The sequence below is a fragment of the Mustela lutreola genome, chromosome 10 (assembly GCF_030435805.1).
Source record: "Mustela lutreola isolate mMusLut2 chromosome 10, mMusLut2.pri, whole genome shotgun sequence".
Classification (NCBI taxonomy): Eukaryota; Metazoa; Chordata; class Mammalia; order Carnivora; family Mustelidae; genus Mustela; species Mustela lutreola.
Window position 1 is genome coordinate 7,108,834 of NC_081299.1, and position 24,212 is coordinate 7,133,045.

Consider the following 24,212-nt stretch of genomic DNA (forward strand, 5'->3'; position numbering starts at 1 on the left):
TCAGTACAGATTAGTTTACACTTTCCAGAATTTTATAAGAATGGAATTAATAGTATGTGCTGTTTTTTTGCCTTGCTTCTTTCTTAGCATAATTCTGAAATTCACCTGTGTTGTTTTGTGCAACAATAGTTCACTTGTTTTCGTTGCTGATTAGTATTCCGTTATGTAGCTAGATCACAGTTAGTGCATTAACTCGCCTATTGGGGGGCATTTAAATTGTTGACAGTTTTTGAGCATGAAAATGAAAAAGCCATGAACATTTGTGTACAAGTCTGTGTGGCTGTTTGCTCTTGATTCTCTTGGTAAATACCTGGGAGTGGAGTGGTTGAGGCTTAGGGTAGCATATGTTGAGCTCTGTAGGTCTACAACTCTGCTGAACTGCCTTCCAGAGTGATTGTATCCTTTTACATTCCCACCAGCAGTGTGTGAGGGTTCCAGTTGCTGGAGGCTTCATATTTAAGATACCATTTAATGGGTTAATGAGTTTTATGACACACTATTATAAAATATGTCCTGTGTATCTTAAAATGACTTATTTTGAACCAAGGTAATTGCTGTGAACTTTTGTGCATGCTGTGTCTCCCTGTGCCATATGTAAGAGCTCTAACAAGTATTTATAGTCTTCTGCATGCCTAATTTTTAGTTTCCTGCCTTTTGGTGTTTTCTGGTTCTACCTGGCTTATTTTTGAATTGCCCCAATGTTCTTGTTCTTGACTAGGTCAGTAAAATCAGCTTGGTGGATCTAGCGGGAAGTGAACGAGCTGATTCAACTGGTGCCAAAGGGACTCGATTAAAGGTACTTATTTTATCAAACAGTTGACCTAGTCAATAAATGTTCTGTAACATAGGTCAGCAAACTGTGGCCAGTAGGTCAAATCCAACCCACACCTGTTGCTGTAAATAAAATTTTACTGGTACACAGTCCCAGTAAATTTGTTCATGTGTTGTCTCTAACAGTGAGGCTGAGAGCTTGTGACAGAGAACACATGGCCTGCAAAACCTTTACAGAAAGATTTTGCTGACGCCTGATCTATAAAGTCAATGAAAGATAAGTAATGTAAAGTGATAGTTAAGGAGGACTTGATGGTCAAGGTGAGAGCTGAAAGGTGTCTGAGGAACAGGCTAGATGGAAGCATCACTGTTGGGACAGGGACACACAAGACCCAAATGTGAGAACACACACAGCCCTCTCCAGAGGGATGGTTACTTAGCAAGAGCAGAAATCGCATGTTGGTGAGTTGGGGGAAGAAGGCAGCGTCCGTAAGTTTTGGGGAAGCCACCTTGCCCATACTCAGGACTGTGAGTTAGGTGTGTGGTCCTGGCGTGGCATTAATGTGAACAGGGGAGACTGTGGACTAAAAGAGGTTTTTAGAATTTGTGGTCGTAAGTCAACAAAGAGTGCTAGCATAAGGCTCAGTTGTATCCTGTGCATTATAGATGATGGGGCCGTAGAAGATACTCTTCATCATAATTCTTTCATGTTTGGTATTGATTTCAGGAAGGAGCGAATATTAATAAGTCTCTCACAACTCTGGGCAAAGTCATTTCAGCCTTGGCAGAGGTGGTAAGTATTATATACTTGATTACATGGGAAAACTTGACTGTTCAGCAAATGTACTTGATGATATTTTATGTGTTTATGAAGACTGACCTTTTTTGGCCCTTTTGTGTAATCTTGCTTTCTCCTTTTAGAGCTTTTCAGATAAGATACTAGGTATAACACACTTTGACTTTCTATGGAACACAAAAGAGATCAAGGAGAGTGAAAGTAAACATAGATCTGTAGAGGCCAGACTGAAAACTACCTATTTACGAAGACCTAGGGTTTGGTTGCTTTTTGAGCCTGACTTCAGATCTCTCATCAAAACCAAGGATTTTGTTGCAGAATGGTTTCCTGTACAATCTTTTTAAAGGAGGTTGCAGTACCTTTTGGAGTTTTTTTAAACATTTACCTTGGTGAATGCTGTTGATTTGGGGGCCAATAATGTATTTTTTTAAATTATGTTATTCTTTCCTATTCTTTAACAGTGGGATACTGTAACTGCAACAGTTTTGTATCACAGGCTTCATTTTTTAGATTAAAGGCTAAGGAGGTACTAGTCATTGTATACTCTAGTACATCATTTGAATCCCTAAAAAGAATTAAATGCTTCCTTATTTGTTTCTGAAAAGTCATACTCAATTTATTGCTTTAAAGTACTTTTTTTTGAAGGCTTAATCCTGTGTTCTTTCTTTTAAATGCTTCGTCTGTAGGATAACTGCACCAGCAAGGTACGGAGGGGTTTGGTAGGAATGAACTAGCTGTAGAATCAATTGTGATGATTGTAAATCCTCAGCAGGATGTATGGAGGCATAAGTAGGAATGGAGCCTTGAAAAATAGCTTTTTGTTACTTGCTTTCTGGCTCTGAATTTTGAATTGCTGTTCAGAGTGACCACAAATCATGAGACTGTACACCAAACCTAATTTAGAGAACATGATTTGCTTTGGAGAGGGAATTCAGAATAAAGGAACAAGAGGGAGAATGAGGAAGCGTCTGCATTGTGTTTTTTTAATGTTTCTCCTAGTGATCTGTGGGACTGTCACTTGAAGAATTCACCTTTAAAGCTCTTGAAAGGGCAATGAAGATATTTCTTATGGGTACTCTTCTAAAACATAACTGCCTTCTTGAAAGTATTAGGATATTTTTCTTAAACCTCTTTGTATAATCTTGTTTCCTATCATGAAAAGTCATGGATTATTTTTTTTTCATATTTTTTAAATTTTTTATTTTTTATAAACATATCATATATTTTTATACCCAGGGGTACAGGTCTGTGAATCGCCAGGTTTGCACACTTCACAGCACTCACCAAAGCACATACCCTCCCCAGTGTCCATAACCCCACCCCCCTTCGCACAACCCCCCTCCCCCCAGCAACCCTCAGTTTGTTTTGTGAGATTAAGAGTCACTTATGGTTTGTCTCCCTCCCAATCCCATCTTGTCTCATTTATTCTTCTCATGGATTATTTAAATTGTTAAAAAAAAATTTTTTTTCCTACTCTTTGGTTATATATAAAGTGAAGGCTGTAGAATCAAGTTAAACTCCCTCTCTAGAACACATGCTCTTTGGGGCGCCTGAGTGGCTCAGCATTTAAGTGCCTGCTTTTGGCTCAGGTCATGATCCCAGCTTCTGGGATCGAGCTCCATACCGGGTTCCCTGCTCAACGGGGAGCCTGCTCCTCTCTCTCCCCAGATCCCCGTGCTTGTGTTCTGTCTCTCGCTATATTTGTCATAAATAAATAAAATCCTTTTTCTTTAAGATTTTATTTATTTGACAGAGAGAGACACAGCGATAGAGGGTACACAAACAAGGGGAGTGGGAGAGGGAGAAGCAGGCTTCCCATGGAGCAGGGGGCCCAGTATGGGGCTCGATCCCAGAACGCTGGGATCATGACCTGAGCCGAAGGCAGCCGCTTAGTGGTTAAGCCACCCAGGTGCCCCAAATAAATAAAATCTTTAAGAAAAAAAGTTCTTTTGCATCCTTTTAATCCAATACAATAGACTTTTCCTTTTATTTCTAAAAAAATACTCTAGAATTTCTTAGTACTATTTTGCATTAATAATAGAGCACTCAACAGTTTTCAATCACATGAATAACATTGGAGATAAAGGGAGTATCTGCAATGAATTATTTTATTTTTAAAAATGTTACTTAATATTTGAGAGTGAGAGAGACAGAGCATGAGCTGCCGGAAGGAGAGAGGCAGAGGGAATGGGGTAAGCAGACCCCCTGTTGAATAGGGAGCCTGACTCGGGGTTTGATCCCAGGACCCTGAGATCATGACTTGAGCCGAGGGCAGACACTTAACTGCCTGAGCCACCCAGGTGCCCCTGCAATGAAATATTTTATACTCATTTTAAAATATATAGGTTTGTTCTCTACTTGTACACAAATTACTTAATAGAAAGTAATGTTTTGTTTCTTTTGGTTTATTGGAAAAGCTTCCTTAGATTTAAAAAGTCTTTTGTTTGATTTTATGTATGTGTGGATATTCTTCAGATACCTAATCTGAGTCCCCAGACATGAAAACTGTTAAAATTTAGTGGTTTTTCTAACTTGTCCATTTGCTCATTTTTAACATTCATCATCAACCAGAGGATAAGTTTACAAAGTATTGACCTGCATATTTCCCATATTGCTCTGTGTTGCAGTCATTTGCAAATGTTTTTTTTAGGATTAGTTTTGGAAAATCCAGTTTAGAACTTTGCCATCTATGCCATAACTATAATAGATCAAAGACAAATTTTAGTTTTATGTAATAAGTATAATTTTGGGTGAATTAAAATATAATGTTATTTCTACTGGGGAGTGAAACAGGATTACACAGTCCGTATTTGATAGTACTTCTTTTTAGAGAGGCTAGTGATGTCAGTAAGTAAACATTTTTAGGTAATTACTGAGGCCCTTATTTGTGAGAATAGATGAGATTAATAATGTAAGAGAGCAAATAGAAAAGAAGTAGCTAAAATTCTGAGATATTTTCAAATGGAAAAGGTAGAAGTTCTGTTAATGGTTCTTTATTTAGCTACTCCTTCTTAATTTAGTCTAATTGACCAAAATGAAAATAGAACATTGTTTGCTAAAGAGACACTGCTTATTTTTATAGTACTGCTTGCTGTCCTTGTAACTGATAAATTAGTTCTTGCAGCATTTTCAGTACTACCTGTAGGCAAAGTGGAGTGTTTAGGTGTGGTGAGGGGCTAGAGAAGGAAGAACTGAGGTCTCAGGCCTCAGGAATTTTGCAGTGCACTGATTCTCCCACTAAGCTGTGGGAGACAGAGGGGGTAATTCTCCCTACAGGTCTGTGTCATTTAGAAATAGATCCTACTCTGGGGAATGACTTTCTCATTGGTGGAAAGTGTGTCTGTGGGTGGACTAGGATGAATAGGAGGGGATGTTTTTGATAAGAGATGGAATTAAAGTGCTCCTTGCCTGCTTCCTTTCCTCCTCAACAGACCAGAGGTCAGCTGCTTAGTACTCTTTTTCTGAATACCCATGCTTTCGCAAGAACTAGATCATCCTTAGTTTAACCTTTAACCTCCGATTATACCAGGACTGGGGAGAGATGTTTTATCAGTGAACCCTGGCTTCCTTTAGTGGCTTCTTAAATTGTCATGACTTAGTCGTCAGCCAGAACAAACTGCAGTAGCTATTATCTGCAAAAGATTTGCATTAATTTTTACTTTCAAAGGATATAATTCCAATTTAGTTCTGGCTTTGTATTGGTGCCTTTTGCTCTATCTCATGGTAATGTGAAGGGTCTCAGCTGTATAAGGAAATGCTGGATACGTATATGCGGACAATTCATCTCGCAGCCTCTACAGATCTTCAGATTAGCAAATCACATCATTGTCTTAGACCTTTTCACTTTGAGTCCTAACTCTGTCAGATGGATTTATTTGGGGTATAATTTCCTTCTAAAGAAACCAAATGTATATTACTTTTACAAGAGTTGTTAGAGATACAGCAGTCCACTTGATGATTTGGTGGTTGGCCAAGTACATTCATTAACTAAATGACTTGGCTCCTACACATCTAACCTGCAATGCCCAGGATTCATATTTGCCCCTCTGCAAAAGTAAAATACCATTGTTTGAGGCTTAGAAATGAGAATGATGTTAAGGAATTACTGTTAATTTTGTTATGTGTGATATGGTCTTACAGTTCTGCTTAAAAGAAAAACGTTCTTCTTTGTTGGAAATATGTATCTAAAATATTTATTTATAGGTGAAATATTAGATTTGCTTGAAAACACTAACAGCTGTAAAAGATATGATATAGACACGATATTGGATAATAGTATATTGATGTTAAATTTCCTGAATTCGGTCTTTAAAATGTGACTGTAATAAGTAAGAGAATGTCCTTATCTGCTGAAATATTTAGGGTGCCTGCAATTTATTCAAAATGGTTCAGGAAGAAAAAGTGTAAAGTGTTTGAGGGATAATAGAAACATGATTGCAAAGTATTGATAATGGTTGGAGTTGCAGGATGGTAGGTCATTATGCTACTCTGTAAACTGTTGTGTATGTTCTAAATTTTTCAAAATAAAATATAAAAGGAAAAAAAATTATTGCATGAACTTTGGGTATTGTGAAGAATTGAAGCCATGAATGTTAAATTTCTACAGTGATGGGGTTCTACTGTAGTTTACTTAGGAATTTTAGACTGGTTTGCCTTTCATGTGACTTTTGCCTCCCTAACAATGCTAAGACCATTTCTTTCTGTTTAATAGAGTAAGAAGAAGAAGAAGACTGATTTTATTCCTTACAGGGATTCTGTACTTACTTGGCTCCTTCGAGAAAATCTAGGTATGTTGATCACTGGTGTGTAGTTATCTGTTTAACGCTGTTTACTGATTATCTTTTGTGGTCATTTGTCTATTGTGTTTGTTTTGGAGAAAATTAATCTCCAGATACCCACGTTACTCTTGATTTAAGTTGGTTGGATTTGCTCACTTTTTTTTTAAATTTTTTATTTTTTATAAACATATATTTTTATCCCCAGGGGTACAGGTCTGTGAATCACCAGGTTTACACACTTCACAGGACTCACCAAAGCACATACCCTCCCCAATGTCCATAATCCCACCCCCTTCTCCCAAACCCCCTCCCCCCAGCGACCCTCAGTTTGTTTTGTGAGATTAAGAGTCACTTATGGTTTGTCTCCCTCCCAATCCCATCTTGTTTCATTGATTCTTCTCCTACCCACTTAAGCCCCTATGTTGCATCACCACTTCCTCATATCAGGGAGATCATATGATAGTTGTCTTTCTCTGCTTGACTTATTTCGCTAAGCATGATACGCTCTAGTTCCATCCATGTTGCCACATCAGGGTTCTTTCCCGCATCATGTTGATCTCAGAACAGGGACTGGTGTGGTTGTCTTCCTAACCACATCTGCTTCAGAACTATCACTCCTTCTTCAAATCTCTTTTGGAAAGTCCGTGTTACCTTTTTGCTGATGGTTTTTGACCTCCAGGTCATTCTCTTTATTCTCTGTTCTGTTAGCCTCTTTCTCTCCTTACGAGAAGGGAGTGATGAGCTATGTCAGATGTCACTGATAGGAGGAAGAGGCTGAGAATGGCCTGCTGGCCTGTCCATGTCACTGTGACTTGGGCTCACTAAAGGCATTTTGGTGGAGTGGCTGAAGTCTTCACTGGGGTGGGAGAGGGAAACTGTCACAGTAGATCCAAACACCAAGATTAACGGTGTAACAGTGCCCGACATGGGAGCATGCAAGACATTTGTTGACTCTTGATTAAATCTTAGGATCCGAGATGGTGTTGTCTAATTGGACATAAATTTAATAAAATCTTCTTTCTAAAATGTGTATGATTTTCGATAACCATGATTCATCTTCTTAGGTGGCAATTCTCGAACTGCAATGGTTGCTGCTCTGAGCCCAGCAGATATCAACTATGATGAAACTTTGAGCACTCTGAGGTACTCCCAATTGATCTTGATAGCTAAATAGTTTACTGTGCCACCATAAGTCATTTTGTTACACCGTTGGTTTTCTTATGCTATCTGGGTAATGTTTTATGTAAGTAATGATCCATCCCTCTCATAACAGGGAAAACATGGGTTGGGGGAGATTTTCATTTTTATTTATTTTATTTTTGGGGGTGGGGGAGATTTTTATTGGAATAGAATTGACCTGTTTGTGGTTTTCAATTTCATTTTCAGGTTGTTACAATTTTCATTTCTGTAAAAAGAAGTTCCCTTGTGGTGTTTGTCATTATAGAGATGCTCAGCTTTTAACAAGTAATACAGTTACGAGTATATGTAGTGTTAAAAAAATTGCAGACTGTTCACTAATAGAATATAGTTGGCTGTTGAACAACACAGTGGTTAGGGGTACCAAACCTCTGCACAGTTGGAAAACCGCATATAATTTGACTCCCCCAAAACTCAATTACTAACAGCCTGCTGTTGACTAGAAGCCTTACTCATAACTTAAACAGTTGACTAAGCCATATTTTGTATGTTGTACGTTGTATTATATACATATACATATACCTATGTAGGTATATGTATATAATGCCATATTGTATTCTTAGAATAAAGTGAGTTATAGGAGAGAACATGTTATTAAGAAAACTGTAAGGAAGAGACAACACTTACAGTACTGGACTATATTTATCGAAAAAAAAATCTGATTATAAGTGGACCCATGTAGCTCTAACCCATGTTGTTCAAGGGTCAGCTGTATTTCTATATATGAATAGTTTTCATTACTTTAATCTAGAACTTTCTACTCTTCTCCTGGTGATAGAAAGATGGAAAGAACCCTGTGCAGTCTGACAAATGCATTTTAGGTCCTCTTTCTGGTGTTTATTTCTTTTATGATTTGGAGTAAATCACTAAAATTCATCTTTTTCCTCGACTCAATAAGATACTATAAAATTTTCTGATGCACCTACTGTTAGTAAGGCTCATGAAGTGTGCAAATGCTCAAGCCGTTTGATTTAGAGATAGAAGTAATGGTTCATTACTTAGGAGAAGTAGAGTATCTGAGGAATGGCAAAAATGAATGTTCTTTCTGGATATAGATATGCAGACCGTGCAAAACAAATTAAGTGCAACGCTGTTATCAATGAAGACCCCAACGCCAAACTGGTCCGCGAATTGAAGGAGGAGGTGACGCGGCTGAAGGACCTTCTCCGTGCTCAGGGCCTGGGAGATATTATTGATAGTAAGTGAATTAAGGATCAGCACGAACTCTGATCTGTTCCTCTTCAGCGTGCTTGTTTTTAAACCTAGATTCAAAGCACATAATGAAGTCAGATGGTGGAAAATGGTTTTTTGTTTTTGTTTTTTATTTAAAAAAAAAACACCCAGTGAAAATGATCTCAGAATTTTCCTTTATGTAATATGTACTAGTCTATCCAGCTGAACCCATGAAATTCGTTTTTAAAATGTAAATATGTTATTGCTTATATTTTTTATTAGATCTTCATTTTAGATGAGCTTATTCTCACTGAGAAATTAATCACTTCATAAAATCGTTACTTGAAATCTTTGTTTTTGTATTAGGGGCTTCTCTGGATTAATGCAGTGGTGGTAATACATGTGTAACAAACCTACCATTCCAGTCCCCTTTCGGATTAAGATTTACCTTGGAGTGGTATCTTTCCCCTCCTGCAAAATGGTTGAGGACCACTCCCCACCCGGCTCCCTATGAACACATGAAGGCAAAAATATCCATTTCCTGTCAAATTCAAGAATTAGACTTCCAGAGAATATTATTTTACAGTGTTGTCTTAAAAGGAGTCTTTTTTTTAACCTCCGTGATCTGCCTGCATAATGTCTAATCAGAAGTTAACTGGGTGATTCAGGTAGAATAGTATACGGGGTTTATTTGATAAAGCATATTTTTATTTTTTGAGTGAAAAATTAATATTGTTTGAAATTCTAGTAAGATTTTTAAAGTCTCTTCTAGTTTAGTTCTTCTTACTGACTAGCACCCGAGTTTAAGTGAATACAGTGTGCAAAATGATAACGTATTCTAAGTGTTAGTTTTTTTCATCTTCCCCAATGCCAAATGCTGCTCTGTTCCCTCTCTGTGTCACTTCTGAACCTGAACTTTGACCCTTCTTGTATTTTCCCTCCTGCTTACCTTCAGTTGATCCATTGATCGATGATTACTCTGGAAGCGGAGGCAAATGTGTGTATTCCATGTATTGGTTATTTCCAGTACTCTGATTTGCTAATCTGCCTCTGCTGGATCAGCCTTAAAATGAGCTTTGCATGCCAGCAACCCTAACAGGGAAATCCCAGACAGAGCATACCGTAGATTCAGAAACGATCCTGGTTTTGCCCTTCTCCATTTAGCGAACTCTGCTGAATTTCAGTCTGTGGGTTAAGTAGTTTAGAGGCTTGAGAGTCTCTTGCTGCTTCTGCTGTTCAGTTTTTCCACTTACATGATTAAACTGAATCCAAAGTCATACGGGATGGTGATAGTGATGACAGCAGCTCACATTTCCTGAGTGTTTATAGTGTGCTGGGCCCCATTTCAGGGACCTTGAGTGTATTATCTCATTTAATCCTGTCCCTGATTCTGGAAAAGATTCCATTATGCCTGTTTTACCCCTTGAGGACACTGCTTGCCTGGGGTGCTTAATTTGCTACTGAGAGCCCATGGTTCCTGTGTAGTTAGATTGGATAGTGTAACCTCAGAGCCTTGGTTTTTAAAGTCATTACTATGCCTTTTTGGCCTCTTGAGATCCTTCAAGGGTCTGATCATTTAACAGAAAAATCCTTTTAAATTAGCTTTGTAATTCTGAGCCTTGGTGAATGTACAGTTAAAAACAGTCACTTCCCAGTTGGCTGACCTGTCCGTGGCTGAGTAGCTCGGAGTGTTGGGTTAGCACTCACCTGGGCTGATGCTAAGTTAGTTTTCTCCATATTTTGGGCCTCAGATTACATGGTGGTTAGGAAGACTTTTATTTCCCTCCTTTTCTGGAATTACAGATTAGATTTTAAGAACTTGGGTGTCTAAAATATGTGTTCAAAATGACATTTTCATGAAGGATCACATCTCGTTCTCTCCATAGATACCATTAAGTTGGTGAGGACATGACTTCCTACCCTGTTAAGATAATTCATGAGGGAATTTTTATCTTAGAAGAAATGAAGAATCTTGACTTTGTGGTGGCTGAGTTTTAGATTTTAGTTGATTTGCTTATATGAGGCATATAATAGGGCTTGAAGGGAGGACATGGATAGGAGAAAGCAAACGTAGCCTGGCCGCCATGATGAGCCCAGGCCTTGAAGACACAGTGACACTCCCATACAGAGTGACTGTGGGACCGGAGCAGCTCTGTCTGAGATTTCCAAAGCTGACTGATACTGATGTGAGAAAGAGATCATCTTGTTCTTGCGTCTGTGCCCCAGGTGGTGCTGCTATCGCTTGTTGCCTCGCTCTTTTCTGAGCACTTGCGGCATCTCCCAAAAAGCTATGCATGACTAAGTTTTAATTTTGTCTCCAAGCCGGAAAGCAGCCCTGACTACTTCTGAATTTCCATTTCAATCTACTACTCTTAATTGCTTTTAGGGCTTGCATGTGTCCATTGGACCTTCTGAACTCCCCCGTCCTATTCTTTCCTACCTTGCTGCCGTCACCTCGTGGCGGATTTTTTGCTCCAGTTCCTATCCCCCCTTTAGAAACTTGCTTGTTTTCCTATGTTCTGCACTTGCAGATGGTGGTTTTCAAACTGTCTTGAAGCAACCACTGGTTTTAAGGGGTTTCAAGAACTGGCTTTGATTCAGTAGAGATGAGTAGACCACAGATAGAGCAAATACTAATGTTTTCCGACTCTGCATTGACTTGTATCATTTAAAGAAAACTTAGCTTAGTTTTGGTATGAATTTTAAGCAATGTAGGTTTTCTCAAATTTCCAAACATGAGCTAATTGTAAAATAGGAATCCATCAATACCTACGGTTTTTCCCTAGTGTCTGTTTGACAAGAAGACGAATGAAGGAAATACAAACAGCAAATTAATGAGTTTTGTTGTTTGTGGGTCTTTTTGTCAAAACTAAATTTGAAAACAAAACTTATAGTTCTGTTAAAGACCTTAGTAAGTGAAAGTGTGTCCCTGAAACTTGAATTTCATAGTAGGAACTCGGCTTACCAGGGACTCATGATAGTACTGTTTGGCAGAGTAAGAGCCTCACTTTGAATAATTAGCAAATAATCAGCCTTGATTTTTGCTTGCTCTAATAGATGAATGTAAACTCTCCCAATTTCATTAATTTGCTAATTGTTCTTCCCTGTTGAGGTAATTGGCCCTGAGTTCTCAACCAGAACTTAGACAAAATTCTTGAGATTTCTGCATTTACCTCTCCTTTTTTTAAAAAAAGCGTATTTTGAAGGTGCTTCTTATTAGCATGTTGAAATGTTGCTATACAAAGGACACTACAGATTTTTGTTTTAACTGTAGTATCTTCTTGACAATTTTTGCTGAATGCTATAAAATACTGGGCCAGGTTGATATCACTGATAAATAAATGTTTATCTTTTTTCCTGTACCCTTATAAACTGCTGGGATTTAAGAGCAGTGGAAATCTAAAACATTGCAGATTTGGAGCTGTAGAGGGGATAGAAGGAATGTAGCATGTCTTGTTTACGGAGAGGGCCTGAGCATTATCTTTTGAGGCTCTGGTTACCCCCTACCAAACACAATTTTAACCCACCCTGGAATTTTTTAGATTCTAAATTTTTTAGTTTTAGAAGTGGTTCTTAACCTCAAAGATACCAGTATTAAAGACAGACATGTTTTAGAACTGCCATCTAGAAGAACAATTATAACTTGTCTTTGTTTTATAATGTGTCTTTGTCTTGGCGCTTTAATGCTAGCCTTTCTTACACTGGTGTTCCTTCCTGTCTTTTTTCTCCCTCTGCTCCTTTCCCTCTTTTCTACTTTTTCTGCCTTTCTTTCTTTCTTTCTGCCTCCCAGATCTGAAAGATTTTCAGAACAATAAGCATAGGTACTTGCTAGCCTCTGAGAATCAACGCCCTGGCAATTTTTCCACAGCATCCATGGGGTCTCTCACTTCATCTCCATCTTCCTGCTCACTCAGTAGTCAGGTGGGCTTACCATCTGTCACCAGTATTCAGGAGAGGATCATGTCTACACCTGGAGGAGAGGAAGCCATTGAACGTCTAAAGGTAAGCAATAATTCAGACTGAACGAAGGGTGGTCTATGTAGCTTCACAAAGCAGAGTTGGTCTTAAAAATCACTGAGATTTTTGTTCAGGATAGGGAAGAACTTTCTAACTCTTTGAGGTGTCCTGAACATGGAATATTCTGCTTTATAAGATAATTAATTTCTTTTTACCAGAATGCTTGAGTCATGTCTTGGCCAGGCAATGATTTGAGAGATGTTGGGCTAGATCATTGGTTGGCAATGAAAATAACACATAAATAGATAATGTCCTTTAATTCTGAGGTAGTTTGTAAGTCACAGGGAAATTGTTTAGTTCGAAATTTAGTAGGAGACTAATTAGTTAGAAGCACTTGGGCCCGTCTGAAGATGGAATTCTGTACAGAGCCATGCTTGTGTTATTAAAATAAATGGACAGCCAAAAGAAGGTTTGAGCGTGTGAGTAGCTCTGTGAAGGTTTTTTCAGAGACATGTGAGATGACAACTTGTGGAAGCTCATAGAAGTCTTGGAACCATATCACTGCTGTGGGAGGGCTGCCTCCTCGTGTGCTGGGGCCCGTGGAATCTGGGGCCTCCGCGCTGGGTGGCAGGCACGCTTGTTTGTACCCTGCGTGTACGGCTCCACCAGCCGTGGCACCGGCCTCGCTTTCGCAGTCTGCGGTTGGCTCTGTTGGGAACATTCTTGTCTCTCTTCGTGAGTATGAAAGTGAGCGGAGGCAGCACCTGCTGACTTCTGGCTTCTTCCTCCGGCTCAGTGACTGCAGGGAAAACAGACGCCGCCTTCCATCAGATCACGGGACAGGATCGTAGATGCAGGTGCCTTTGCTTTCCCTGCTGATTGCCTCCAGGGTGATTGTTGGAGCCGCACCTTTGGGTCTTTGTATTCCCCGTGCCAGGGCAGGGAGAACAGGGAGGGCTGCGGGAGTGTTGTCAGGAACTGTGGCTGTGCTTGCCGCCAGCAGGCCTCTTGGTGTTGCCCCGGCGCTCTCCTAGCAGTGATCCGCTTTGACGACTGAGTGATGGGAAGGGTTTGCTGAGCCTTCCTCCACTAAAAGGGAATGAAGCTTGCTAATCGAAGATGGCAGATGCTTTCATTTCGGTTTTTAGGTGAGGCCAGGAAAGATTTCATATGAAGAATGGGCCTCTGCTTCTTAATCATTGGCATTTTTTACTCACTTCTAACCTAAGGTGCTTCAGAAACAAAAGTAATGATCTTGTTCCTTCCTTCAGAACATGTTTGTAGGAGGTGGGTAGGTGTCTGATACACCTCGCAAAGGGAGGAGGGTAAGAAATCTTTTCATTTCATTAATTGTTACAGATCAAACGGCAATTCCTGCTTTTGTAAAATGGCCTTTGAAATTGTAATAAAGACATTAGCGAAGCCTGTGCAGGACAGCTTCATGTGTGTGTTTTCTCACGATGGACATTGGTGACAAAGTTGCTGTGCGGGGTTCAGTTGGGCCAGTGGGGGAAATGCGGGGGTTCCGTGAGCAGGAAATAAAGTCTCCTACTTACTATTTAATATAAAATGTTCCTTTTTTGGGGGGATTTTGAATCTTACTAAATCACCTATTAAAGCCTTGGTGTACAAATAAGATCATAATTTCTGTTAATTTACGTCTTGGTGTAAAAGAAAAAAAATTTCCTAACTGCCATGTGGCACCATTTGAAAATAACTTTGAATGTTAGGAGTCAAGACGTTAACCAGACTCTTTAAGAATTAGGTCACCCAGTGTCTTCCAGATAGTTTCTGGGGAAGAACACTGCCATTATTCAGGGAACCCTCCCCCCACCCTTCCTCCTTCCCACCAAAACCAAAACAAAACTGTCTGACTTTCATGAGAAAAGAAATTTCTGTTTTAATTTTCCTTTAAGTCAACATAAGTGAAATCTTCCATTTCCCCAACCTTTAGAAAATTGCTTCTTGCTGGTTTTCATTGGATCCCAAGTTTTAAATGCAGCACGACAGTCCTCTGAGGCATAAGTGCTTTCGTTTTGCTCCTGTTTTGTGAATGGTGAGAATTCAGTCCAACAGACCTGCATTCTAATGCCTCGGGCAGATAGCATTGTGCATGCACAGTGCAAGGCCGTGGTTACACAACAGAAGTGCTTGAGAATTCTTCCTTTTTGGACTCCTTCATTGTTGAGTGTTTCGGAGCTGCGTTCCTAAGGCATGATATTGCAGGAGAAAAATACTGTCATGGAAAACTATTTAAAAATATGATCAGTTTAAAAAAAAATATGATCAGTTTGCAAACTATTTTTTGCATAACGTTTTGCTGCTGCTTCGTTTTTTGAATAGCTTCTTTCCATACGGAAGAGGCCCATGTTACCCTATCATAAAAGATCTCAACCCCTCCACAAACCTCTCTGGCAAAAGAGAGTGAAATGTAATTGCTCTCATGTTTTAATCCCAACTCAAACTGAGCTGGGATGTCTGTATCCTTGATTTGGATTCTTACAGAGTAAGGTTTTAAACATGTGACTGTAGCTACTGTGCAGTAGCTCTGGTGTTTATTAGTTCAGCATCAGAGCTAGTACTATGAGTGCCATCGCCTAGGCTTGAACTATAAATATCCACAAGTATCCGTTACAGAAGCCCGCAAGGGCAGATGCTGTAGGCGGCCGGAGGGCCCCACACTTGGAACACACGGAGCATACTATGTTCAGTACAGTAAAACCTTGGCTATCTGATGGCTTTAGGGAATGTTCTGTGTAGTAAGCATTGAACCTTTTAAATATCACAGTTCAAACTAACTCTTTTTTATGGAAGTATTTCTGATTTGTTCTGTGGATTTCTTGCCACCTTAACCAAATCATGACAAAGAAATTAAGTTGTGTTTGGTAGTGTGGACATAATTATAACACGTGCTACATAGATAGACATTCGTCATGTGAGACCAAAGTTGAATGGTGCCTAGGCCCAGCATTTCTGAGAGCTTTAAGACAAGGTTCCTCAGGTCACTGCTTTTTGGAATTTTTTTGTGTGTACTACCTCTGAGAAGGAAGGATCCTTGAAGATTGTCTGGATTCCTCATTTCCGAAGCATGCGTCCCAATTTCCTTTTTTTTTTTTTTGAAGATTTTATTTATTTATTTGACAGACAGAGATCACAAGTAGGCAGAGAGAGAGTGGAGGAAGCAGGCTCCCTGCTGAGCAGAGATCCTGATACGGGGCTCGATCCCAGGACCCTGGGATCGTGACCTGAGCCGAAGGCAAAGGCTTCAACCCACTGAGCCACCCAAGTGCCCCGATGCATCCCAATTTCAATTTAATCTTATAAATTGGGTTTCTAGAGTGGGTTATGGGCAGCACTGGGTGCTGGTGTACCAGGCCTGCCTGCAGAGTAAGTCGACAGCTCAAAGATTGGAAGTTACCTCCTAATCACATCTCAGGTTTATTTATGCCAAGTTCACTATTCAGACTTGAAGAAATAATATCCTTCACTCTTTCTTGATTGATGTTGAGCTATATAAAGAATATTTTCTTTAAAAGCCTAGTGGTTCTGCCTTAACTGAAGAAAGCATCAAGAGTCAGGAAACCGCACTCTAGGGTTTAGTGGCTCAGATGTAATGTGGCCTCAGGTTAGTCTCTTAGCTTCTCTGGTCCTCAGTTTCTTTATTTCTAGAATGGTTCTGAAATAAATGGCTCTTTCTAGCACTGAAGTTTTGCTTAGTATCATTTTCTTTAACCTTTCTTCTTCAGAGTTTTAAAAAGAATAGCTTTTTCTTTCTTTCTTTCTTTCTTTTTTTTTTTTTTAAAGATTTTATTTATTTGAGGGAGAGAGATCAGGGCGATAGGGCGGGGGAGGAGCAGAGGGAGGAGAAGCAGACTCCCCAAATGTCAGCTCGATCCCAGGACCCGGGGATCATGACCTGAGTTCAAAGTAGAGGCTTAACCGACTGAGCCACCCAGTGCTCCTAAAAAATAGCTTTTTAGACAACATAAAAATTGCAACGTGAAGCTGTAGTGAAAAATAAAAGTAGCACCATATTCAGCTAATTCATTAAATCTCATTTTTTTAAAAGATTTTATTTATTTGGCAGAGAGACAACACAAGTAGGCAGAGAGGCAGTCAGAGAGAGAGGGGGAAGCAGGCTCCCCGCTGAGCAGAGCGCCCAATGTGGGACTTGATCCCAGGACCCTGAGATCATGACCCAAGCTGAAGGCAGAGCTTAACCCACTGAGCCACCCAGCGCCCCAAATCTCTTTTTTACAAAGAGATTATGTCCTGATTCATCCTCCAGGTGGGAAGTAGAATTAGAGCGTTCGCATTAGGATCGGCAGCAGAGTGGAAACGGCATCCCTAGACAGGGGTTTTTCTACCTGGGGTGAGTTTACGGTTGCCCCAAAACAGAATAGCTTTCATACAGCCAGATGAATCTCATACAGACGTGATCTTCTCCTGAAAATAACCAACCAGGAGAAAACAAATATTTACTTTCTCGTGGGTCAGTGTATACTCCGTCACTAGCACGCGTGGCTTCTGGGCCATCCTCTGTGTGGTAAGCACTAGTCTGGGTGCTCTGTTTGGGCGGCTTGTTGTCCTAGTCCTTTCTTTTCAAAGTTACAATTTCGAGATTGTAGAGGTTTCTACCCAGCTGTCTTTGCTAAGCCTTACTCGCGCGCCAGCTTCGCTCCCGGCGCACTCGCTTCCCTGCCGTGTCCCTCCTTGCTGAGCCTGCGCGCGCGTTTGCTTGCTGGCCCTGTAGTCTGGCCCCTTGTTTCCTTTCTCAGCTCAGAGGGGTGCATGCACCTCCTGCAGATCTGGCCTCTTGGAGGCCGCTGGACAGAGCGTTCAGGTAGCCGTTTCAGTCTTTCAGTCTTTCAGCCTCTGTAGGTGTTTGGAGGGTCAGTGGTGGTCAGTTGAGGTGGTTTGGCTTGTCCTGCCCTCCCCACCCTCCCGCAGACTTGTTCTGGCATCTCCCTCTTTGTCACTGACTCTTTTCTGAATGAGTAGCTTATCGATGATGGCCCCTTTCTGTGCAGGCACTGATGCCTGTGCTCTTTCTCCCTCTTCTAGCCCGCTCATCAGTTTGCTCTCTGCCCTGCTTGGCTCGTCGTTCTCGGCCGCCGTCATCAGGGTGCTCCCCTGTATCTCCCGACTCCTGTACTCTGCCTTTGCAGCTGCCGCCTCTAATGCTCCCTCGTGGCTCTCTTACATGCTCCTGTGCTTCCTTCCGGAGAGCCGAATCGCAGACACCTTTGGGTTGGTTGTGTTACATGCTCACTGTTTCTTTCTATGTAGATAATTATGTTTTCAGATCCCAGAGGCTTCTCACAACAGCCTGTTAAATGAATCAGTGAGCTATTTTGTGAGCCGTGCAGGGTTTTCATCCTGAATCACTAGCGCCGCCGCCGTCAGAGCTGTCATCTCCTCACTGTCATGCTCCTGGGCGTCATCATTTGACTTTCTAATTTTGTCTCCATGACTAGTTTTTCTTCTGCTTTTTGCACGTGCTCGGCCCCCTTTCAGGGCGTCCGCCTACCTCCATTTTTCACCAAGTTGATTCCTACCTGTCCTTTATTCATCAGTCTGAGCTCACCCATTCTCCAGCGACCTGTGAGCACCTCAGTTCTCGCATGTGGCACCATGTCCTGTTGTTTCTCCTCCCCTACCCGTTCACAGTCTGCAGGCTCGCTGCCCTGGCCGCGCTGTGGATCCTGGAAAACGCCCGGCGTTTCTCACCTCTTCCCTCACATGTGCGTGTGGCGGCTCCTGCTCGCGGTCTCTGCTCACACGGAAACTTACCAGCGAGCCTGTTCTGAAAGCCCCGCTCCAAGCTGTTCCCTCATTTAACCCTTTCCCCTTCTGGCTTTTTCGCCAAGGCACTTGCCACGATCTGATGTACTATATATTTGAATGATTGATTAAAATTTCAGTCTCTTTACTGGAATGTAAGTTTCATGAAAATCAGGGATGTTGTTCCCTTCCACATCCCTAGCTGTCGGAAAGAGGGTTTGGTATAAAATGTAGCACATGAGTTGTCAGTTACTTCTCTCTCCCTAGTATATAGTCAAGTTCTTGAGAGCAGGAAACTTTTAGATCTTGTATTTCTGGCATTCATAAAGACTCAGCAGGAGACCAGGAAACTGGCCCTTCAGTGGCTGCGTGCCTTCTGTATCAGGTATTGGGATGTGTTCAGAAGGGCATTGTATTGTAGAGGAACGAAAATACTCATTTACCCTTCAGGTTTTTCGCTGGGGTCTCTACAAACAAAAGACAGATATTAATGAAAGAAAAGCACACAAATTTATTTAAAAGAAGTTTTATATGACTTGGGAGCCTTCATAAGGAAATAAAGACCCAAAGAAGTATTAAACCTGAGCATTTTTTGCTAGGTTTGATAAAGAGGGAAGAGTCCTGGGAAGCTATGAGGGACCTGGGGGGACGCATCAGGGCCTGTTCGTCCAGAGGCTCTGAGTGCTCCTCGTCTTCGGAGACGAGGGTGCCCCCTCCTCCAGGCGCAGGGAGGCTCCTCTTGTGCTTGAGAGGTTCCGCGCCCTCCTGCAGATGCCATCGCTCAGTTTACTTCAGCCTAAAATCCTCAGTATGCCAAGATGCCACATTTCAGAGGAGCGGGTTCTGAGCCCCATTAGTGCTCTAGGGAAATGACAGTGAAACGAAAGCAATAAAGGTCTTTGGTGGCTTTATTCCTTCGTAGGAGTGGCTATCAGAAATAGTGTTTTGCATTTGGGGATGTTATTGTTACTCCTTTTTCTACACACACACACACACACACTCTCTCTCTCTCTCTCTCTCTCTCTCTCTCTCATTCCTAGGTATTTTTGTTAGGACTTAGGAGAATTTATGGATCTAGGGTTGATTTAATGTTAGACCTAGTCTCCATGAATTTTATTGCACATAATATTAAGAAAGGGGGAAAAAATCTCATTGTATTAGATTCTGCCTCCTACCCACAAAGGGCATCGTGTGCCTCTTGCTGTCCGTTCTAGACATAGCATGTTACATCATAAGGCTCTTCTCCACTTTAACTGTGGCCTTTGTCTTAGGAATCGGAGAAGATCATTGCTGAGCTGAATGAGACCTGGGAAGAGAAGCTGCGTAAAACAGAAGCCATCAGAATGGAGAGGTCAGCAAGTTAAGCTCTTGGGGTGTCTGCACATTTTCAGGGGAACTGGAATTCCTTTTATAGATGGAGAAGTTGAACTGGAAGTAAAAATGAAGGGCCCCTTTGCCAACCGCAGAAGAGAACAGAACTCAGTCTGCTCAGGGCCTTCCCCCAGCAGAGCTTACGTAGTCAGTCAGACGTTCCCTAGAGAGTCCTGTGCTCATTACCATACTGCATGGTGTTCAGGGTCCATGTAAAGTGGAAGATATCCAGGGATAGAGGGTTTTTTTTTTTTTCTGATTTTGTTTTTTTTTGGTAAATATTTTATTATTTTAGAGTGCAGGAGGGGCAGAGGGAGAGAGAAACCCAAGCAGGCTCCACACCCAGCATCGTGCCCAATGTGGGGCTCAATCCCATGACCCCAAGATATGACCTGAGTTGAAATTGAGAGTCAAGAGTTGGACACTGAACCAACTGAGCCACCCAGGTACCCTGGGATAGAGTTTTCACTTTGTAAAACAACTGCCTTGGACAGAGGCCTGAATAATGAAGCTCTCTGATGATTGTCCGTTAGTTGTGTTTTATAGAACCTCTTCGGTAAGAGGTGAAATAGTTTGAGTTACAGACTTTTAAAATCCCTTTTCTACTTTTAACCTCTCAGTTCTCTACCCTGAAGGTGACTGTAACCCGAAATAATACTTCTCTTATTGTGATGAATATACATTAAAAAAAGGTCAAACCTGTCTTCCCCCTTCATGGAAGATGAGGTAGAAGTGAGTGCATGTATCGATGCAATGGATGTATCAAACGGTTAAAATATTCTTACTATAGGGATCTTAAGCTAGAATTCTAGCATCAGTGTGATGTTGGGCAGGAGCATCACATTTGAGAAAAACACATTTATAGACAACCTTCACATATCCAAGCTACTTTCTGATTGCTTTCTTAGATTTTGAAGAAAGGGTTCTTTGAGATAGATGTCTTCCTTCTTGTATATTAATGGACATATTATTTATGAATTTCTGTCTGCCTCCAAAGTCAGATGAGACAAAGTTCTTGCTTGAGTGAATACAACTTTACCTAACATGGGAACAGAACTTATTTTGAATGTGCTATTTCCCTTAAATTCTCATGAATGATGGGATAGATATTTCACATTTGAATTATTAACACAGACAGTAGTGTTTGCTCTGCATGCTTTACTTTCCAGTTCATAAGGTTTATTTAATGGCATTTTGGTATTGGTATTCTGATGTGCTTGTTGTTTCTAGGGAGGCCTTGTTGGCTGAGATGGGAGTGGCCATTCGGGAAGATGGAGGAACACTGGGAGTTTTTTCACCTAAGAAGGTAGGAAACTTGTGAAGCTCAGCCCAGCAGAAGCCCTTCCTATTTGTCTTGGTCACTGAGGCACTTCCGGTCTTTCAGGGCTGGCCGCTCCTCCCTTCATTTTATCTTGAGATTTGGCTTACTTTCTGACTTCATACTGCAGTACAGGGGCAGCCTGTTTTTCAAATGCCTATCACGTTTGCTGTTTACAGAATAAAACCCAAGGCAGTAAATCTAACTTCTGGTCATGATTGAGTATGTTTACTCACCTGCATTGTTGCTTCCTCTTCAATTCCTGGCCTCTCACCTCGCATACCTGGCTTCAGTTTGGCGACTCTTTCTGTGTAAATTTTCCCACAGATGCCAGCAGCCCTGCTTTATAACTCTTTGGAAGCAATTTCAGCTATTCAGGTTTGTGTAGAAAAATACCACACAAGTTTGTTTCTGTGGTTGTGTTGCAGACGAGCATTCTACTGCGTAAAGCACTTCCTGTCCTCACCCTTCTAGCCTCCTCTGCTCCTTCCTTTGCTTTTGTTTAAAACAAATGACTCCAGTAGTTACCCTCTCACTTAGATAGTCTTAGTTGTTAGGTAGTAGATACCTCGTTGTTAGGTAGTAGCTAATTAGAATAGTAAAGTCGGTTTTGTTTTCTGGGGTTTTTTTTGTTGTTTTTGTTTCATTTTGTTTTACTGAGTTGCCTCCTAGTTATTTGTAGATATTGGAAAGCTATTATCAAATTATTATTTCTGCTGATTTACAAAGCATATATATTCATGCCAGTAAAAAATGGTTCCTCATTTCAGATGACCCCAGCGTGGCTATCAGGGACTTACACATGTTCTGTGGGGTCTGATGATGATCTCTCTAGGTTGGCATTGAATGGGCAGGGGTGTTTCCATTTTTGTTTTTATGTGATAGGAAATATTCCTGGTTTTTGCTAGGATTCTTTAGGTTTGGTTTTTCTGTCAAGGTCACATAACTTTTTTAAGGAATTCCATTGCCTATTTTCAACAAATAAGAGTGTTTTAAAGACATTTTCAGCACATATTTTGAAACTGGAATAATAGTAACGGTAATTTGTGTGTCTGCACTGGCAACAGTTTGTGATTTTAAGTTTAATAGTGTTTTCTTCAGTAAGACATTATTGATTGAGATACCATTCTTAGGATTGTAGAGGTTCTAGCAGTTACAGGTTTGATCAGCTTTGTGCCTTGTGTATATTAAAGAGATCTTACATCTTTAAGAGTTAAAGAACTATATAGAAAGTTTTGGGTAACAACTTGTAAAACTGTGGCATTTAACACAAGCCATAAATAATTTAAGTGTGGTGGCATAAACAGCATAGGATTCCACACTGCGATCTCTCTTTCCAAAGTTTTTCTTACTTTAATTTTATGCATCTTGTTTTCACTTTCTAGACTTCCTCAGGAAAGGAAGGGATACACCTCTGGCTACATCCAAATTCAGTTTTAGAACCTGTTTCTAATGTGTTAATTTGATTGTGGTAATTGTTGCATGATGTGTATGTATACTAAATTGACACGTTCGACACCTTTTAAAAAATCATGTTGTACAACCTAAATGTATACAATTTTTATTTGTCAGTCGTACCTCCATAAAACTGGGTCAGGGGGGAAATAACTTTAAGAGTCTCATGCTCTACCGACTGAGCTAGCCGGGCACACAGGGGGGAAATAACTTTAAAGGCAAGGGGAAGCAAAAGGATTCTCTTTTTCTGAGGCCAGTGCCCTGATGGGCTTTAAAGAACCCTGTCCACAGGGCCTTGACTTTCTCAAACCAGCAGAGGTCTTGAACTACAGAGGCAGATGGTGATGTAGAGCTTTTTCTAATTTCTGTTTAATCATTTTTCTCATTCTCTGTTCTTAACCCTCTCATTTGATTCTTCTTTCATTTTTCCACATTCGCTGGCACTGTCTTGAGTAGATTTTGACCCCAAGACCATGTGACTTATTTTTGGATTCCAGTGGGGTATTTTCACCAAAGAAGGTTGGTTTTTCAAAAATTTTAGAAATATTAGAGTTCAATGAAGAGGATTTTTACAAGATGTGTGTATTGTTGAATGTCAGTAATTTTAATTTCTAATTTAAGGTAAAGACTAATAAACTAAAGACAGTAACTGGGACCATGGAAGAAATGATGAAAATTATAGAGGGAAATGCCAGGAGATGGGGGAACACTTTTTTTTTTTTTTTAAGATTTACTTATTTTTAGGGGGAGGAGGGGCAGAGAGAGAAACTGAGAATCTCAAGCAGACTCCATCCTGAGTGCAGAGCCTGATGCAGGGCTTGATCCCACAACCCTGAAATCATGACCTGAGCCAAAACCAAGAGTCAGATGCTCAACTGACTGTGCCACCCAGTCACCCCTTTTTTAAAAGCACTTTTATAGGGGCTCCTGGGTGGTTCAGTGGGTTAAGCGTCTGCTTCGGCTCAGGTCATGATCTCAGGATCCTGGGATGGAGCCCCGCATTGGACTTCCTGCTTCCCAAGGAGTCTGCTTCTCCCTCTCCCTCCGCGCCTCTCACCCTGCTTGTGCTTTCTGTCACTCTCTCTTGTGGACGTCACTCTCTCACTCGTGAACAAATACAGACTTGAAAAAAATTTAAAGCATTTTTATAAAGTAAATGAAAAACTAATAATTTTTGGATATTGTAGGAAGGGAAAATAATTTTCCCTCTACCCTTTTGAGTTCTTGGCGGAGAGTCCTGTCATAAAAGATTAATAAGAGAAAAACAAAAATAAGCTTATTAACGTGTTTGCCTCATGTATGTGTGGGAGCTACCCAAGAGAAAGTGAGTGACTCCCCAAGATGGCTTAGAATGCAAATGCTGTCCTGGTAGGGTAAGGGGAGTCCGGATTTGGCGCCTCAGGAGGGAATGAATGATCTTCAGGGAAGATGAAGGGGCTCTTGGGAGAATAGATGGGTGGTGTGATCCTTTGTGACAAAGTCTGAGTGCAGTGTCAACTTCTGGTCTCCTTTCCTGGGATACAGCCTCCTCCCTGGTTGATGGACTCCCAAGGGGACATGACAGCTGAGGGCATTTAGAAGGACCTGTCTTGAGATGAGAGAGGAGGTTCTC

The 24,212-nt window shown here is 40.9% G+C and overlaps 1 protein-coding gene across 14 annotated transcripts in view; it reads left to right on the plus strand.

The window, feature by feature from the left end:
• Positions 1–24,212, plus strand: part of KIF1B (kinesin family member 1B) — a 145,068-nt gene that overhangs the window by 51,680 nt on the left and 69,176 nt on the right. For 5 of the 14 annotated variants that reach the window (XM_059135590.1, XM_059135593.1, XM_059135600.1 and 2 more), the window contains exons 8-17: positions 719–796; positions 1,499–1,564; positions 2,254–2,271; positions 6,279–6,354; positions 7,410–7,488; positions 8,598–8,740; positions 9,671–9,712; positions 12,506–12,717; positions 19,728–19,807; positions 21,058–21,133. In XM_059135590.1, coding sequence (XP_058991573.1) covers positions 719–796; positions 1,499–1,564; positions 2,254–2,271; positions 6,279–6,354; positions 7,410–7,488; positions 8,598–8,740; positions 9,671–9,712; positions 12,506–12,717; positions 19,728–19,807; positions 21,058–21,133 — 870 coding nt within the window. The remainder of the gene's footprint in view (positions 1–718; positions 797–1,498; positions 1,565–2,253; positions 2,272–6,278; positions 6,355–7,409; positions 7,489–8,597; positions 8,741–9,670; positions 9,713–12,505; positions 12,718–19,727; positions 19,808–21,057; positions 21,134–24,212) is intronic. The other 9 variants (XM_059135597.1, XM_059135601.1, XM_059135598.1 and 6 more) reach the window with 4 other exon arrangements.